This window comes from Cucurbita pepo, unplaced genomic scaffold, assembly GCF_002806865.2.
Source record: "Cucurbita pepo subsp. pepo cultivar mu-cu-16 unplaced genomic scaffold, ASM280686v2 Cp4.1_scaffold000270, whole genome shotgun sequence".
NCBI classification, from domain to species: domain Eukaryota; kingdom Viridiplantae; phylum Streptophyta; class Magnoliopsida; order Cucurbitales; family Cucurbitaceae; genus Cucurbita; species Cucurbita pepo.
In genome coordinates, this window is record NW_019646518.1 from 17389 (window position 1) to 36337 (window position 18949).

The following is an 18949-nucleotide window of genomic DNA, read 5'->3' on the forward strand; positions in this document are numbered from 1 at the left end:
GGTTATTATCATTCTAATACCCCAAAGTTCTATAACCTTATGACTTGAATATAACACTTCAATACCCTAATCCCATGAAGCCCCTCAACAAATCATTTCATCACGTGCTAGAAAATATTTTGAACCAAATTCAACATTTGCTAGTTTCCATAGTAGAGATGCTAATGTTTGATGAATATGAATCTATTTGCATAATAAAAGTATGCTCTACAGCTTTTTATCATATTGCTTTTTAAAGAATAACACTAACCAATTTTTTAAAAATTAGTTTTTCTTTTCTATTACTTTAGCACCCTATGAAGTTTAACATTGATAAATTTTACAGGGTGAGTTGTTAATATTTGATGAGCATAATTCTTTTTTAAGAATAACACTAACTAATTTTTTTTAGAAGGGGCAACCTTGGTCAATTTTTGTACGTCTTTCTTTCTAGTACTAGAGATGAAGCGGAGAGGAAAAACAAAAATATAATATAATGTTTTGTTAAAAGATTTTTAAATTTTCAAAATTCAATATAATTTTCAATATTTAAAAAAAAAAAAAAATATATATATATATATATATATATATATATATATATATATAACATACTTGCTCAATCATATAAAATAAAAATATAATATAATGTTTTTGCTAATAAATTTGAACTTCAACCTTTCAACAATACTTACTCAATTATATATAACAAAAATATAATATAATGTTTTTGTTAAAAATTTTGAACTTCAACATTTAATACTACACATAGTTTTAAACCTTTAATAATTGTGCTTGTTTTTTTTTCATCGTTGAACTCACAAGATGTTATGTATCAACAACAAAGAGAAAGAACATCCAAACATGATTCCTCTTTCGCTTATTTTGATTTGGTAAGGTTGTCTCTTCCCTCTTATTTCTTTTTCTTTCACTTTTTAAGTTGATTTTTTTTTTATTATTATTATTTTGCTCTAGAAATTGAAGAAGAGAAATAGAGAGAGAAAAAAAAAAGTTGAAACTAGTAATAATTTTGAAGAAACCGTAAATAAGCAAACACATAGAAAAATGTAAAAAAACCACTTAACCTAAAATTAATATAGAATTATAAAATTATGTCAGGTCATTTTTGTGAAGTCAAAGGTTATATTGAATGACTTTCTAAATGTTAGAAACTAAAAGGTTACTTGGAGACCAAATAGAAATCCCAAATCGGCCATTATCACCCCCCCAAGTCTTCTCGTAAGTAATAATATTCACTTCACAAGCTTGATGGATGCGCATTCGTAGTAAGTAACGCCACCTGCCATCGTCCCACGCGGCCAGGAATACTTTTCTTTGTTTTTTCCTTTTGTTTTTGTTTTGTTTTTTTTTTTTTAATATTTCTTCTTTCCTCCAGGGAGTCGCCCCTCATCTGAGTTCATGCCTCTTTTTTAGATAAATAAATTATTCTCCTCCAAACTTCCAACATTTGAACCTGGTGTTCAGACCTTCATTTCTAGACAAAGGCCGGCGGGGACCTTTACACTCCTACATCATAATATCATTTGCCTGATCCGAACTCCCAGATGGTGAAGGAGACGGAATACTATGACGTACTTGGAGTCAGCCCCGCGGCTACAGAAGCCGAAATCAAGAAAGCTTATTACATCAAGGTGGCTTCCCTTTGCATAATTTCCACCCAGCTTCTGTGATATTCGGCCCGATTTTCTCCCCTTTCCTCAGTTCTCTTTCTCTCTCTCTCTCTCTCTCTCTCTCTCTCTTTTTTCTTTTTTTTTTCTTTTTTTTTTGTCTTGTTACTGAGACTATCGTGACATTGGACTTGATCACCCCTTCTGTCTCAACCTATGATTTGCCCACATTTCAGATTTGTTTGAAGAGATTTGACATTCATCCCTCATTTATTATTTGTGAGCAATAATTTGCAGCTGGATCTATTTGGTACTATTGATATGCAGACTCCTCCCGTATTAAATCTAATGTCCAGCGCTCTTATTCTCGTAGTATTTATCGAATCTGCTTTATTTGCCATCCTTATGACCTAAAATTTTCCCATTCCAGATGTTTTCATTTTCCTACACATGAATTTTATGAGGCTAGCCTATTAAATAATTAGTATTTTAGAGCAAGCGTTAATTACGGGTCTTTGCCTCATCGTTAACCCTTAATGCAAAGCAATAGATAATGTGTAGTTGTGATATATTACATCTTCAACTTTGTGCTCATTTGATAACAAATTTTGAAATTCGCTTTCTTTGTTGAGAATAACCTTGCTCATACTGTTTTTATCGATCTTGTCCTTCTGTTTAATGAATTATTTTAATCTTCCGCTATATTGTATCTGTGCTGTACTTGTTCTTCTATGTGATACACAGGAAGACAGATTCTGACTTTTATCAATAATCATTTCTTTTTTTGGATTTTAGGCGCGGCAGGTTCACCCAGATAAAAACCCAAGTGATCCTCTGGCAGCACAAAAATTTCAGGCATGCTTTGTTAAACCTATTTCCCCACCCCCGATTATGTTTTAACTCGTTTTGTGTTTTTATTTACATTCTCAAGGTCCCAGAATATTATGCTATAGTTTTTTTCTTTTATGAAACGAGCGCATACTGTAGTTGATATCCTTCGTCTGATTGATGGAGAGATTGACATTAGTATGTCCCAGTTAAATTCAACCACTTGTAAAAACATGGATACTGCTAGTGCTAAGCAAATATTGATGCTATCTTGAGGAGATTTGAGCCAGAAGTTTCTTCATTAATGGAAAACCTTGAGTATTTTATCGCTTAAAGGTCAAATGAGACTTCTCTTTACTAAGTAATGATGTTGCAAGTTATCAATAATGTTAGGTGGGACTCGTTACCCCACGAGATTACCTGTGGCCTTAGGGAAAAACACGATATTTTTAAAACAATGCGGAGGATGGTCTCGTTGAAGGATTTATGGGTTGCAAGAATGAAACATATTTTTCATCCAATTTATAGCTTGCAGATGACACCTTTCTTCTTTTGATATTAGACAACTCCAGCCTTTTCAATCTAATTGATGTGAACTCCTTAGGTAACTGAAGATTGTAACCCTTGTAATTTCAAACCTACAAACCCTAAAACGCTCAAATCAAAGTGACTTCAAACGTAAGGAAATATATATATATATATATATTTTTTTTTTTGTTGTTGTTATTATTGTTTTCTTATGAAGCAGTCCTGGTGAAAGATTAAGAGCAGACTTCCTTCGGGACAAATGTTCCAAGGTAAGAAAACAAGTTTCTTTCCTAAGATTCTTCATAAGTAGGTTGACCATTCCCACTTGAATGTTCCTTCGGTTTGAAAATGGGTCGCCCTTGTTTTGGTTCAAGTAGCCACTATTTTGGTCATAGTCAGTTTAAACACATAAATCATGTCCCCTTATACTTCAACCATATTGATTGAAATGCAAAAGCTTCATTACTTGACTAGTCACTCGTCCTCATTTTCAAAGATTATCTTACCCGGTGGTGAACGTCCCATTCAGGCACGCAACCTAAAATCTGTAATTGTAAACAGGATTCGAGTTTCATTGCTCTCCAAAGTGCTAGGCCATAATTTTACTAATCATCCAAACTTCTAGAATACATGAAGCAAACTAGGCTACTTATAGTGTAATTTTCCTCTCCTTCGAAGGTAAAAATTCCCTTGATGGTTGAAAATTTTCGCTCTATAGGTTTTGTATGGGAGAGTTAATATTGGATCAAATTCATAGGCATTCTTCCTTTATATTGTGTTTGCAACGGTGTATTCTTTGTAGGTCTCACAAGGAGGATATTTACCATTTATTGTGGGACTGCTAGTTTGCTCAGTCCATTTGGAGTCATTGTTTGAGTTCGTTTGAGTTATGCTTCACTTAGAGCAGAGCCTGTTGCTCTATGAAGAGGAGACACTTCTAAACTCCCTTTTGGGATACGGGTTGTGAGACGAGTTTTGTGGCATGCTTGTTTCTTTGTTGTATTATGGGGTATTTAGCTGGAGAGGAATAGTAGGTTTTTTAGAGGGATTGAGAGATTGTGGAGGAGGTTCGGGAGGTTGTTAGTTTTAATGCATCTTTATGGGTGGTGTGGCATTGTTCAGTCTTATTGGCTTTATAGTTAACGTTTTCTTTTATTTTCGGTTCAACCAACTGTTTCTTGGTTTAATCTGTAAGTCCTTGGTTCTTTAAGTTTGTTCTTCATTCTTTTAAGTTTTAGTTTCAGCCGATTAGTTATGCAGTTAGATGGTTAGTAAAGTTTGCTGTCTTTTTGAAGGGGCTTTAGTTTGTAACTTGGAGATTATTATTGAATTAATTTCTTTCAAGCAAAAGCTGTCTACATCAATGGGCTTCTGTTACTTTTGCTTTTTGTAGCTATCAACTTGGTTTTATTCTTTTGGATTCGAGTCCATTTCTGTAGTTAATTTGAGGGCTTCTTTTTTGAGCTTGTTTTGTTTGTATATCCTTTTACATTCTTTCATTGTTCAATGAAGCTCGGGTTCGCAAGAAAAAAAACATATACTCGTGTCGAAAAGACTTCACAACNAAGAATTTTAACCTCTTTTTGCCGATAAAGCTATGTTAAAATTAGGGAACAAACTCTTTTGATGGCCGGAGGAAGATTAGGTTCTTGGAAGAAGTTGGAGGATTACATTTAAAGATTGGTATGTGTACTATAAAGCTTGGTAGGATTGAGATGGTTGAAAGCAATGGAGGTTGGAAACGATTTAAAAACATACCTCTTTGTTTATGCAAAGAAACTTTCAAATTTATTGATGCAAAATGTGGTCTTATTGGTATCTCTTTGAATACTATTAATTTGTTGAATACATGTTTCTTAAAAAGACTCTCCTCTCTAGTCTCTACCCTTCCCCTACCTCTCCCTTTCCTTCCCCTCAACTCCTCCTTTGCTGCTACTGCCGCTGGTGCTGCCATTTGTTAGATTTTTTTTTTTTTTGGGGAAAGGAACATGGATAGGTGACATGATGCTCAGATCTTCCCTCCTTTTTAGAGTAGTTTCAAAGCCAAATTGTTCAGTTTCTTAATGCTGGGATGACACTCGTCAATCTTGGGAAATATTCACAAGGAAAAAAAATCTGAAGGAAGCCGAAATTGAGGAACCAAGCTTCTATTGTCAAATTCGGAAGATCCTTGTATTAAAGCAAAACATGATGAAAGAGTACTGAAGATTGATCCTTCAATTTTCTTTTCGGTTAAGTCATTCGCCAAGTAATATTATTTCTCCTATGCTGCAAGAATTGTTTACAGCAGTTTCGAAATCCAAAAGTCCTAGGAAGAATTGATATGCTTATTTTGATTTTGCACAACAAAAGCCTAAATACAGCAGAAAAACTTCATAAGTTTCCATTTTCAGCCTTACAACCATTGTTATGCTCACTGTGTTTAATGGCAAAGAAAGATCAAAATCATTTCTTTTTCATTGTTCAACGTGAAGGAGTGTTGACAGTTTCTATTACGATCCTTCTACGTTCAGTGAGTGTTTGAGTCTCATCTTGTTCGAAAGTTACCATCAGTATTCTTTGTTTGTTGGGAGTTGTGTATGAATTTTTTTATTTTATTATTATTATCTTTGTTTTTTTGTGAAAGTTATTTTTGGCAATAACCAGTTAAGGTCTATGAATAAAAATGCGCAAGTTTAAGGTTCCTTTTTTTTCTTTTATTGGGAATCAGGTTCTGGGAGAAGCTTACCAAGTGTTAAGTGATCCAGCTCAAAGACAAGCTTATGATGCTCATGGGAAGTCTGGAATCTCAACGTATAGATTCTCCTCTTTTTAGTTTTGCTTTTTCTGTTTCTTTGTACTTCCTTTTGTTTTTAATTACTGGATGAAGTTTTGATGTGCATTATCATCATTTTATTGCAGTGATGCGATTATTGATCCTGCAGCAATTTTTGCAATGCTTTTTGGAAGTGAACTTTTTGAAGAATACATAGGTCAGCTTGCCATGGCATCGATGGCTTCTCTGGACATTTTCAATGAAGGGGAGCAATTTGACCCCAAACGGTTGCAAGAGAAGATGAGGGTATAACTTTCTCCCTGATGTGATGCCACTCTTTAATCCAAAAGTCCATTAAATCCTTGATATTTTGCTAGATTCAACATTAGGGACTATTATAGTTCTCACAGCAGTTGGTAGCTAGGAATGCACTGTAGTTTGTTGCGATTTTGCCTATGCGGTGTGAACTTGTTTCTTTGATGAGTTTGGTGTTAAGTTGGCTGGAAAGCGTGAGTGCAAGTGCAGAGAGATGATCAAAGAATTCCGTCTCCACCCTCTTTTTAGTGAGAAATGAAAGTTTTTGTGCTAGCCTAGGTGTGTGCTATTGTGTGGGGCTTTGGGGGTGAGGGGAACAATAGAATCTTTAGAGAAAATGAGCTTAATCCTTTTGACGCTTGGTCTCTTGCTAGATTCCATGTTTCTCTGTGGGCTTCGGTTAAGAAGCTTTTGTGTAATTATCCTCTTAGCTTTATCTTGCTTGATAAGATACCTTTCTTTTAGGTAGCCTCCTCTTTTTTGGTGGGCTCTCTCTTTTTTTCTTCTTGTATGTCATTCTATTCTTTTATTTCTACTCAATGAAAGTGTGATTATTCATTAAAAAAAAAAAAAAGAAGAGGAAACTCATGATAACACTCACATAAATAGCTACTCGACATAGGGTTTTGAACTTGTGGTGAACATGGCTGAATATAAGGATCCTCGCTTCTATGTCCAAACATTGGGGAGACTGGTGGTACTTTTTGGCTATTTAGTGTTGTATCTCTAAAGGATAATTATTATTTTGCCTGAAAAAATGGATGCTTCATCAAGATCTTTTAAGTCATACGCATACTAAATTATCAATATTATTTTCTCACTCACTCCCTTGGTCAAGTCGTGCAAGTAGAATCTTCCGTTCTCAATAATACCCTCCAATGTATGAGGACTTTCAATAAAATTATTAAGCAGTTGGGCCTTCTGTATATTCATTTATCAAATGGCAAGTTTACTTAGTTTCATTCAGGAGAAAGCATTTCCCAATCTCTTCATGATCTTTTATTTGTTACTGAAGTGAGTGGTCAAACATGCAAGATTGGTTTCTGATCATTTTTCAATCCTCCTTGAAGCTGGTAGTTTTAGTTGGGGGCCTCCCCCTTTTCGTTTTTATAACTCATGGTTATTAGAAAAAGTTTGTATGGATCTAATAAAGAGCTCTTTATCACAAGACTCTTGCTTCGGATGGGCTGGTTTTGTCCTCTCCTTGAAGTTGCGTAATTTGAAACCAGTCATCAAAAGTTGGTTCTCCGACTTGGAAAAATCCAATAAGAAAATGTAAAAACTTTTGCTTAATGAGTGGGCTGCTATTGATGCAAAAGAATAACGTGGTTTTTATTTCAGATCAAGATATAAGCTCCAGATCAGCAATTAAGTGTGATATTCAACAATTATTCGTTCCGAAGAAAGAAACTTGATTCAGAAATGTAAAGTGAAATGACTAAGAGAAGGGGATGAAATTACTGCTTTATTCATCGAATTCTGGCAGCAAAGAAGAGAAAGTTATTGATTTCTGATTTGGATTTTTCCTCCCCTGATACAGTAAAATTCCAGTTTGTCGCTCAATCCCCTCTAATTTAAATTGGAGGCCTATTGCTGATGAAGAGAATTCTAGATTAGTATCAACTAGTTCACTGGAGGAAATTTTGGTTGCAATTTAAGGGCTTGGGAAGAATAAAGCTCCAGGGCCGGATGCCTTTTCTATGGAATTCCTTCTCAACTTTTGGGACTTATTAAAGGATGATTTGTTTCATTTGTATGCAAGTTTCACACTAATGAAATATCAGTTCGTGTTTCTAAGAAAGCCTCGGAAAATGTAGTTCTGAGGGATTTGTGTCTGATAAGTCGTACTACATTTTGTTATAAAATGATTGCAAAAGTACTTGCAAACAGGCTAAATAGAGCAACTCATTCCACCACTTCAGATTTTCAAAGTGCTTTTATTGCTAGGAGACAGATTCTTGATCCAATCTTGATTGCGAATGAGATAGTTGAAGAGTATAGAACAAAAAACCCAGCGAGGATGGGTTCTTAAACTTGATGTAGAGAAAGCATTTGGTTGTGTAGGTTTGGATGTCTCCTGCCAAATGGATTCAATGGACGTTTGTATTCAGGGTACCGAATTCTCAGTTCTCATTACTGGTCCTCCTTGTGGTAGTTGAGAAGTTCTCTAGGAGAGATGTAAGTAACATGTTTTGAGCCCTTTCCCTTTTCACTTACCGGGATTAATATCTTGTTCAAACCTCCACTGACCCCAAGCTTTGCAATCTCAGCACAATGTCCTTTCTGGATGGTAATTTTTTCAACCCATCAACTATAAGCATCATATAAAGTTCTCGAAAGAATTTCTGGTTGAGGAGGGGAAACAGGACTTTAACTGAGAAAGAGAGGCGTTGAGGAGGGACAGGATGAAGGTTTGGTCCTAGGCTGCTTCAGAGATGCTAAATCTTTTCTTTTGATTTCCTTTGTTGATATAAATGCTGTAGAGTTTTCGATTAATGTAGAGTTTATGGGATGCCTGATTAGGTTAGTGAGGACGCTCCCCATTTCTGCATTTGAGTTCTTGAAAATACGATAAGGAGAACCGCACATTCATTTTGGGATGGGAGAAGCTTTTAGAAGAAAGGGAAGTGGGAAACAAGTGGGGTACCTGACTCTACAGGTGGGAATAAAGAATAAAAATACTCTTTGGACCTAACTGTACGTTTGGATAAAATATTCTCTTGAGAAAGTTTCCATCCCTTTCTAACTAAAAAAGATTTGCATCTTGATTCATGTGTTGACGATCTAGAATATTATTGTGTCATTTTGTACCATGCATCGCCTGGTGGGAACTTGTCCTAATGTGTGTGGTTCTGCATTCTTTCGAATCTAAAATATTTATGGAAAATGAGGTTTCATCATAATGCTTAGTGTGATGATGCAATATTTACATTAATCAGCTTTTTACAGAAGCAAAATTGCAAACGTTACAGTTGTGCATCTTTTATTCCTTCCCTCGAGTGTTTTCGTCATTGAAAGTTGCTTAGCATGCAATATGAAGTTGCTTCTTTCAGTGCAGATTGTCCAAAAGGAAAGAGAAGAAAAGCTTTCAGAAATTTTGAAAGGTCGTCTCAACCAGTATGTTCAAGGAAACAAAGATGATTTTGTTAATCATGCTGAAGCTGAAGTTGCAAGGCTTTCCGTTGCAGGTAGTATGATCCTTTAGAAACTTTTTTGATCAAGTTGACAGGGGAAAAAGAGAATGAAATGTCAATAACTCATATGTTATAATTCCAGAACACCAGGACTACATTCATATGCTCCCAAGCTATTAGCATCAGAGCATGTTGATTAGATCACATTTAGAATTTCCACATTGTGTACTAAAGAGTTTTCTTGACTAGAGAGGGTCTAAGCAATAAAGCTTTGCTCTTTATAGCTCATAAGACTGAAAGGATTTAGAGTTCTTATCTCCATCCATATTCCGTTTGAACCTACCTTTCCGATACCATAGCGTGTACTCTTTCATAAGGACATTTGGAGGGTAGCCTTGACTTCCATATATATTTTTTAGACAACAAGTTATGGACCCTTCATTGATTAATGAAAAGAAATAGATATTTTTAAAACATCAAATGATTTAAACTCTAAAAGGAATGGAGAGAGAAATAAACCAAAAGTAGAAAGGTTAATAAAAGTACCCCATTCATCCATATATTCCTAAAAGAAAAATGTTCAAATAAGCTAGAAAGAGAACACCATTGAATTGGCTGGAACAGAATGCTCCGTTGTCCTTTTCGCATCTCTCTTCAACGATATTTGAAAGCCACTCGAACCAAAACTCTTTCTTGATGAACTGAAAAGAATTAAATCATAATAGAGAAGCACTAAGAAGCAAGACTGGACCATTTGTTTTTTCTTTAACAACGATTAGACCATTTTGAAGTTGAAGTATGGTATTACTTTGAATCATTCTCCAAAAACCATTGTAAATTGAAATCTTCTGCATCCTTTAGGGATACCAAAACCAACAAAGCTAATGAATATCAAAACACAATAAATTCAGCCTCCTCCAAAATACTACTAGATCCAATCATCTGAGACCCCAAAAATGCATTCCAACATTCAAAACACAGATCAATTAGGTATTAGTTGAACCTCCACTACTTAGAAATTTTATCCAATGGTACCTCAAACAATCAATTGTCTTGCCTTCTGAACGCCAATCTAAAGTTTCCGAACCATAAATGCTAAACGCCCCACAGAACCGAAGTAGAAGAACCAAGGTAAAATCCCCCAGCTTCTTTTGCTAGAAAATCACCGTTACTTTATTTCATGACCCAATTACTCAAACCACCTTCACCTAAAGATTAAGAACCTACGATGCAGCTAACCCAATGCTTCAAATTTTCCATTATCGCTACTCTTCTGAAGAATATTTGCATACCTTTCTCAATTATTATTTAAACCATGCAATGTCCTGTTCTTTCTTCAGAAGATGAGGAGTTTTTTCCTGAAGAATCTATTGAACATGGTCTGAACACTGTTATTTATGAGAGGCTGGAGGTAATTAATGAGACTGGAGAATAGCTTTTAATACAACCATTCTTCATGTTGAGAATGTTGTTTTACATGGGAATAGCTGTCCTTTCGTTACCGTTCATGAACCACCAGCAATTAATGAGAACGATTCTTTTATTGCCCACCAGCAATTAATATTGAGCCTGGGAGAATGGTTTCTCCAATTCCTTTGACTGTTAAAGAAAGTTAAGACAGATTTATTGAAAAGCTTATTTGAATTTTTATACAGGGAAAAAAAGTCTCTGACTTTCCTTCTCCCCAAAATTTAGTTGATGTCAACATTAATGCGGAAATAGTCGAGGAATCTTGCTCAAAACTTGGTTTCTCTGGCAAATCTGTCAATTGCTCAGGTCGGAAGTCCAAATGTCATTTCTCATACTTGGAATTTAATCAGTGTAATATCAAAGAATCTTCGCATATTGCTTCTTCTTGTGGAGTTATTGACTCGGATAATGAGTCTGAGATCAGTTTAACTAGTGTGGAGCTTGATCAACAACCTTTTGGTAACTGTTGAGTGATATTGTTGAAGATTCTTAGGAAGCAACCTTAGATATGTTGTTTAAGACTCCCAAGGAAGATTCTGTTTGTAGTCAGGAACTTGTTTCATTTCAGAATATTTTTAGTGTCAGCTTTCTCTTCCCTCAAATATGAGAAAATCAATCACCGATCAACCCAAAAACTTAAGTTGATGAGCCATGGTAAATTTAATTATAAAAAATTCTTTTACAAATTTTTGTATATTTATTGTTACATTCACTGGAGGGATTTTTTTTCCTTTCATTTGGGAATCTAATCTCTGAATGAAGATTTTTCTAACTCCGAATTCCCAAAATAAGGAATGGGACATCAGTCGTGATAATAATTCTTTATGGGATTGGAGATGGGGCGTGCTTTCTCAATTCTGACTCCACCATGCCTTGTTGTCATCTCTAGTTATATGCAAAAGATGCTAACAAAAAAAAAAAAAGAGCTTCAGGAAGGTGGTTTAGAAATCCTTCATTTAAAGAAGGGAAGATTTTCGGTAGGCACTTATAACAAGCTAAAACAGACCTACCCTCTATATTTGTTTGGTTACGTAAAGGATGGGTAGCAATGCCTTCACTCACTGGTTACAATATTTCAAGGCTCCTTGCAATCTTTGTTGACAAGATCTTTTCTTGCCAAAATTGATATGTAGCTATTGGCCTATTTTAGAGTTTCACTTCGATAGTAATTGGTGTAATGGTGAACCAACTTTCTTCAAGAGATTACTCAAAATCAATATTTGCTCACATATAGCGTTGGACTAGAGCTCAATGATCAAACTAACATCATTCAGTTTATTAGCATACATAACAATAGTTCAGGCGCACGTATGTACAAAAAGCTTGGTTGCACAATTAGTATCTTACAGTATGGTTCTTTATCAATTTCATTCATTTTTCCCCATAGTTTCTGAGTATACTATGATTTTTGTAGGCAGGTAACCGAGCTTCATTGAGCAAAATGCAAAAAAAAAATATAAGGGCATGCAAAAAAACAAGCTCAAACTTCTGAGTCTACTATGATTATTTACTGTTGTCGGTGTGCTTCTTTGCAGCCTATGGAGTTGACATGTTAAACACAATTGGCTATATATATGCCAGACAGGCTGCTAAGGAGCTTGGGAAGAAGGCAATTTATTTGGGCGTGCCATTTGTTGCTGAGTGGTTTAGAAACAAAGGGCACTTCATAAAATCCCAGGTCACAGCAGCCACAGGTATTGTTATGGTGTTTTTCTTCAATATTGTTCGACTCAATGGTATTACTTCAGCTACAATACTTCTTTTCCTTTTGTCATGGCTCTTCTCTTCCTCTCAAGTATATTTAAATTAGCGTGTTTCTGAACGCATATCTTATTATCTTGGCTCATTCCTTGTTTGATTAGAAACAAAGAATATGTCACAATGCAAAAGCTAGAAGATTCTCTGAATCTTGGAAATTATTAATTGATAAAATTGGTTACAACCGTGCAAGTCTTACCTTTGAATTACAAATTTAGAACCTCGTAGTAAAATAAAATTTTAAAGGTAAATACACGTTTGGTTTTGGACTTTCGAGTTTTGTGTCTACTAGTCTCTAGGTTTCAAAATAAACCATTTTAGTCCTAGAATTTTGAAAAATAATTTTAAGTGGTCTCTAACCGTTTGTTGACTAATAGAAGTATGATATGACGGTTAAGTTGTTGATTGTGCTATGCTAATTTGTCAAAATTGTTACTTTTTTTTTAACAAAAAAATACTTCTCATTAATATAATAAAAAAATAAAGGTGGTAGGAATAAAAAATCCCCAAGGAAGTAATAAAGAAAAAGAATGTATTAGTTTAATAATATTTTGCTGTGAGTTGGACATACTCTTCCTTCCTTCCTCCCTTTCTTTTTCCGTTCTCCATCTTGAAAAGAGACGAGATATAGTCAAGAGATTTTCTACAATTTAGTAATTGTCACTCGACAGTAAGTATCATTTATACTCAATTCTGTTATTCTATTCCAAAGACACAAGAAGAGATGACATTGGAGAAGTTAATTATCATATCGAGATTTTCCATCATATAGATTTCTGCCTGAAGAACAATGAACTCCAATATAGGTTGATTAAACTGGTTCTTGTACTGGTGCATTAGGTGCAATTGCATTGATTCAACTGCAGGAGGACATGAAAAAGCAACTTAGTGCAGAAGGAAATTATACTGAAGAAGAGCTTGAAGAGTACGTGCAATCTCATAAGAAATTGATGATTGATTCCCTCTGGAAATTGAACGTGGCTGACATTGAGGCCACACTTTCCCGTGTCTGTCAACAGGTTTTCATTTTTTTTTTTTTTTTTTTTCCCTCTGTTGAGCAAGAACTGCTACATTCTAGCGTCTCCTGTTAGTAATGATAATAAACTGTTTTAGGTTCTTCAAGACAACAACGTCAAGAAGGAGGAGCTCCGTGCAAGGGCAAAGGGATTGAAAACTCTGGGTAAAATTTTCCAGGTACTGTTCTATATTAATTCTTCGTAACACATTCTTGCTATGACTTGTTCCCTAAATTGTTATGATTTCAAAATTTGTATGTTGATGAAGAGGGTTAAGTCAACCCATGGGAATGAGAGTGAACCGGTGGTAAAAGGTTCAGTAGATAAACTGAATGGAAGTGAATCAAGTCAGGACGCATCACCAATTTCAACATTGAAATCTTCCGGCTGTGAAGAAACATCTTCTGCTTCATTTGGTCCACAGGTACTCCTCATTTTTCTATTTCTTTGGAATCCTCTAAATTTTATAATGAAACTTATGTAATGTCTCCCTTCTCGAGCATGAATCTGTGGGAAAATGTTTAGAATGAGTATTATTGAAAAGAGAATATTTTTAGTAGCAAACATTGGGTAGGGAAGGGTGTGTATGCCTACCTCCCATAGCCTTCTTCCTTAATAATAATGTTCATAATGTCTAATAGCATTGTTGGAATTAATTAAACATTAGGAATTCTTTAAACACGTAGACTTGTGTGGTCTCTAACCAATTGACTTCTTTCCGTATTAATGGTCGCCTTTTCATTTCTTTCATTCTTAAAATTAAAACAATTGTGCTACAGAGTCCGTATGTGGAGGCTCCCAATTTTCCAGGTGCACACATCAATAACTTCTTCCCCATGCCAACAGCACCTCCAGGTGCACAAAGACATCCGTCTTCCAGCAGGGATTGAGTGGGGTTGTATGTTTGTTTGTATGTATGGTGTAGGATAATTGTGTTGTATTGTATTTGTAAGGTTATAGATATGCTTGTATGTGTGGATAATCAATCTTGCTAGAAAGCAGCTGGCCATCTCTTTACTCGGGGTGTGTGTGTCGTGGATATGTATTTAACACATTTGTGGCTGTAGTCGTCGGAACTTCTCATCATTCTGGCTGCCTCTCTTCACTGTTGGCCGCTTGGTGGTGATTCTCGTACCCTTTTATTACATTGGACTGTGTTTTCGTTTCACCAGAGCACCACCTGCCACTTTTATCCATTGTAATTTGTAAGCTCTTTGAAGAAAAAATCTTTATAAATAATCCCTTCGTCAATCAGGTATACGAAAATTTCCTCTTCAGTTTCACATTTCTCACTCTTCAAATGGAAAATCACCGCTAGCTTTACGGCTTCCATGTCTGTTTTTTAACCGATTTCTTTTAAATAAATCATAAAATAAAGAAATCCTAAAAATTATATTTATTATTTGATTGTATAGAAAGGAACATTTTAATGTTTTAAAAATTAATTAAATTACGTTGAACAAGGTAAAATCTTGTGTTCGTTTCTGCCTATTTATGAATAGGGGGTAATATATATAAAATGTTGACGGTATATGGTTAGGATAGTCTCTTTGGTTAGGTTTTAAATAACTCTGAAAGATTAAAAATAAAAATATCTTCAAAAATTTAAAAGACATAAAACTCTTTAAAGATTTAAAGTACTTCTGACATGTAGAAGACATTAATGCAATAAATCAAACTTGAATACAACACACNCATTGGTGTTTTTGATAAGAATAGTTATTAAATATTGGAAACACGAATATGAAAATGTAATATGATTGAATCACACATTTAAAATTTTTAATCTTCATATACTAATGCTCTTCTTTTGGCAAATTCAAAACCTCACACTTGATAATCTACATATTGGTGTTATGTTAGAGAAACTTGTAAGAACTTAGAGTATTGGAACCGAATTTCTGATATATTAATTCCTTAAACTTCAATTTTATATTTACTAATAAAGAAATCATACCTTGCCACATTTTATACCTTCCTTCCATGAAAAATGATTCAATATAAGTGTGCCCACTTTATGAAAATTTGGATAATAAAATGGAGCAAAATTGAAAGCTTAAACTTCTTAAATAATTTTTTTTTAATTCTTTAACAGAAATTAATGGTGTCAGGTTAGTTATCCATTTAGAACTTACGATGGTAGAGCAAGAAGCTTAGGTGATTGGAAGCCTTGTTTTAAGTGGGAGGTCTAAATAAAAGAAATTGATAGAAGATCCTAAACTGCATTTGGATAAAACCTAAACTGCGTAATAAAATCCAACGAAAGTGCATTTTTTCAATGACCGAAGGAAAGGGAGTGTGGAAAGCCCCATGCGATGCTTACGTACGCCTCCTTGCCGTCGCAGACATCCCCCGTATGGTATGGGGTTGGATTTCATTTAAAAACAAAATTAGAAAAGGAAATTTCCACCAATTACGACCTGGGAAGGAGGAGCCCAGCGGGGACGGTGAGGAAGAGGGAATTTGGATTTGGAGGGCTGAAGCACTAATAAGAAGGGACTGGGAGTCTCGGAGTGTCTGGGAGTCAGTCTGGGTGGAAAAGGAACGGTACCGCACAGATCCCGGATCTACTATTTCTTGCTGTTTCTTCTCCTCTCGCCTGTGTTTCCCTCGGATTTTAAGATCCGATCTGGGCATCTGCTGTTTCCTGGCTCCTTTCTTCCTCCCTCCCCGCAATCTCTTCCTTTTCGTTTTCTCTCCCTCAGATTTCTTTTTTCGAGGTCATTTGAAAGAGAGAGACAGAAAGAGGAGGAATGGAGGGTGATAAGAAATCCTCGTCCGTATCGGATGTTGGGGCGTGGGCGATGAATATTATCAGCTCAGTCGGGATAATCATGGCCAACAAGCAGCTCATGTCTGCCAATGGTTATGCCTTCACTTTCGGTGAGACTCACTGAATCTATCTTTCTTAATCTCGTTTCTTCTCATGTATTGCGAGAAAATTAAGGATGTGTTCTCTTGGTATATTCTCAATAATTATTTTACAGTTGTAGGCAAATGTTGTACCCCATTGTCACATTGCAACTTGCAAGCTTGGGACAGTTTTCTATGCTACAGTTTACCAACGTTTTATTCTTTCTCGAAATGTTGTGCGGAACCTTGTTCTGTAATGCTTATTAGCTTCCAACTAATTAAATGCAGTACTTATTTAACTTATTAAGTGCCTTTTCAGCAACAACTTTGACTGGGTTCCACTTTGCGGTAACTGCATTGGTTGGTCTGGTCTCAAATGCCACTGGTTATTCTTCATCAAAGCATGTTCCTTTGTGGGAGCTCTTTTGGTTTTCTATTGTTGCAAATATGTCTATCACGGGGATGAACCTTAGTCTAATGTTGAACTCAGTGGGATTCTACCAAGTAAGAACTACTAAAAAGATTGCTTCCTTGGTTACTACATGACTATCTTGACAACCTTTGCCCTTTTGTTTATTTTATAAGAATGCATCGGATATGGAAGCTAAAGAATGCTATCTAACTGAGCTTTCATGCATAGTCGCTTCCTATTCTGGTCCGTTTCTTTCTTATTTCTCAATTGATTGGAGAATATGTTGGTTTCAGATCTCAAAACTCAGTATGATCCCTGTGGTTTGTGTGATGGAGTGGATCCTTCATAACAAGCATTACTCAAGAGAAGTGAAAATTGCTGTTGTTGTAGTAGTAATTGGTGTGGGAGTTTGCACTGTTACTGATGTAAAAGTTAATCTCAAAGGGTTTTTATGTGCATGCATTGCCGTTTTATCAACATCTTTGCAGCAAATTGTGAGTACTTCTTCACCTATCTACTTGTGCTGGTTTTTTGGTCTACAGTTTGGTCTTTACTCCTTATACTAAATATATATGTCGATCAATTGGTTCTTGTTTTTTACTCTTTCCCTCACGCAGCAAGGGTGTGACTTTTTTTCTTTTTGTTTGTCCTACTAAAGAAGAAAAACAGAAAAAGTAGAAACGTGAATCGTTAATTGTTTATATGAAATGTGAACCTTCAATCGTTTCTATGACTCTGGTTTTAATCTAATGATCTTGAACGAGCGACCATTGAGCTCCTCTCTAGACAATCTTGTTGCAATGTTTTTAAGAGTGTCGTATCAGAAACAGCAATTGGACCTCATTATTTTTGTAATGGATGTTGTTTTGAATGCAGACATTCTGGGAATAACTAAATATAATTATCTCATGGTCAGGCAAGATGGAGAAACTTTTGAAGTTTAATTTTTAATTTGGAACCACTTCTCTAACCAGAATCATATTTTGGTGCATCCATGTATTTTTCATTTTTTCCTCGAGGAAATTGTGTTACTGCTTTTTTCTTAATGTTTTCCCTTGAATCCTCAAACCTTGTGATGTTTTTTACAGTGATTATATTTATAAGTTTTGAGGTTTTGTTGGATTCTGAAGAGACTGAACTTTGGTGTTCTGTCTGGTCACCTTTCGGTCAGTCTCGGTAGAAGCCAGAAGAAAGTCTTACTTGCTTCCCTTGTACCTTTCTCTGTAAACCTTGACATGGTATTTTGCTTGTTGAAGACTACTTTTATCTACTCTCAAATGGTTACAAAAACAATGTTGAAAGTACCAGCAGTTATGATAATAGTCTCATCTCTGAAGTATATAATTGCAACAGACTATAGGTTCACTACAAAAGAAGTACTCCATTGGATCTTTTGAATTGCTGAGCAAGACAGCGCCTATTCAAGCCCTCTCTCTCCTGGTTCTCGGTCCGTTTATTGATTACTACCTTAGTGACAAATCTCTACTGAACTATAAAATGTCTTCTGGTGCCATTGTAAGTACTAGGCGTTTTCCAGTACCACTCTACTCGATTCTTTTATCTACGCAATTTTCAACTAATTTCTGGCGATGGTGCGTATTTGCAGTTGTTCATCCTCCTTTCATGCGCTCTTGCTGTGTTCTGCAATGTCAGTCAATACCTGTGCATTGGGCGTTTCTCAGCTGTCTCCTTCCAGGTGTTAGGTCACATGAAAACAGTATGTGTTCTCACATTGGGGTGGCTGATCTTTGATTCAGAACTGACTTTGAAAAATATATCAGGCATGATTTTAGCAGTTGTTGGTATGGTCATTTATAGTTGGGCTGTGGAGGTCGAAAAGCAATCTAGTATGAAGGCTTATATCAATGTGAAAAATAGCCTGACGGAAGAGGAAATTAGACTTCTGAAGGGAGGAGTGGAATCCAATCCTGTTAAGGATATTGAACTTGGTGAGACTAAAGGATAAATTCACCTTGTTCTTTAGGTCATTGCATTGTTTATGTTACGTCTAGAGTCTAGATTTAGACTTATCCATATCCTGATCCTTGAACCAATCAATTTTAGATATTATATGCCCTTGTAGGAACCTTGCCCGTCCAATTATATTTTTCTTGTTTACATTCATATTTATACGTATATATCTAAGTGTTTAATTTTTTTCTTCATATTATTTATGGTCTGAGGCTAGTTGTAAGACCCCGAAGTGTCATTTGTAAGTGGAGAATTTTTATTTATATGAATGGACGGAGACTATATTTGAGCTAGAAAGATCTCAT

General features: G+C 35.4%; 3 protein-coding genes across 4 annotated transcripts; all 3 read left to right on the top strand.

The window, feature by feature from the left end:
• The first annotated feature begins 1315 nt into the window (after positions 1-1315).
• LOC111784742 (chaperone protein dnaJ 10-like) lies at positions 1316-14576 on the top strand. 2 transcript variants are annotated; one of them, XM_023665353.1, is made up of 10 exons: positions 1316-1628; positions 2400-2459; positions 5671-5753; positions 5862-6021; positions 9089-9218; positions 12170-12328; positions 13233-13411; positions 13506-13586; positions 13677-13832; positions 14188-14576. In XM_023665353.1, exons 1-10 carry the CDS (start codon positions 1542-1544, stop codon positions 14296-14298), a joined length of 1206 nt encoding a protein of 401 aa, XP_023521121.1. In that variant the 5' UTR covers positions 1316-1541; the 3' UTR covers positions 14299-14576. The 2 variants fall into 2 exon arrangements, with proteins under 2 accessions (XP_023521121.1, XP_023521122.1); XM_023665354.1 differs by lacking the exon at positions 1316-1628 and adding an exon at positions 1679-1697.
• LOC111784743 lies at positions 9226-12154 on the top strand. Its single transcript, XM_023665355.1, has 2 exons — positions 9226-10575; positions 10820-12154. The coding sequence occupies exons 1-2, from the start codon at positions 10480-10482 to the stop codon at positions 11102-11104; spliced, it is 381 nt and encodes a 126-aa protein (XP_023521123.1). The 5' UTR covers positions 9226-10479; the 3' UTR covers positions 11105-12154.
• A 1132-nt stretch (positions 14577-15708) lies between the features above and the next one.
• On the top strand, positions 15709-18937 carry LOC111784746 (UDP-rhamnose/UDP-galactose transporter 3-like). Its single transcript, XM_023665357.1, has 5 exons — positions 15709-16291; positions 16581-16765; positions 16967-17167; positions 18027-18188; positions 18280-18937. The coding sequence occupies exons 1-5, from the start codon at positions 16162-16164 to the stop codon at positions 18637-18639; spliced, it is 1038 nt and encodes a 345-aa protein (XP_023521125.1). The 5' UTR covers positions 15709-16161; the 3' UTR covers positions 18640-18937.
• Positions 18938-18949: the final 12 nt, after the last annotated feature.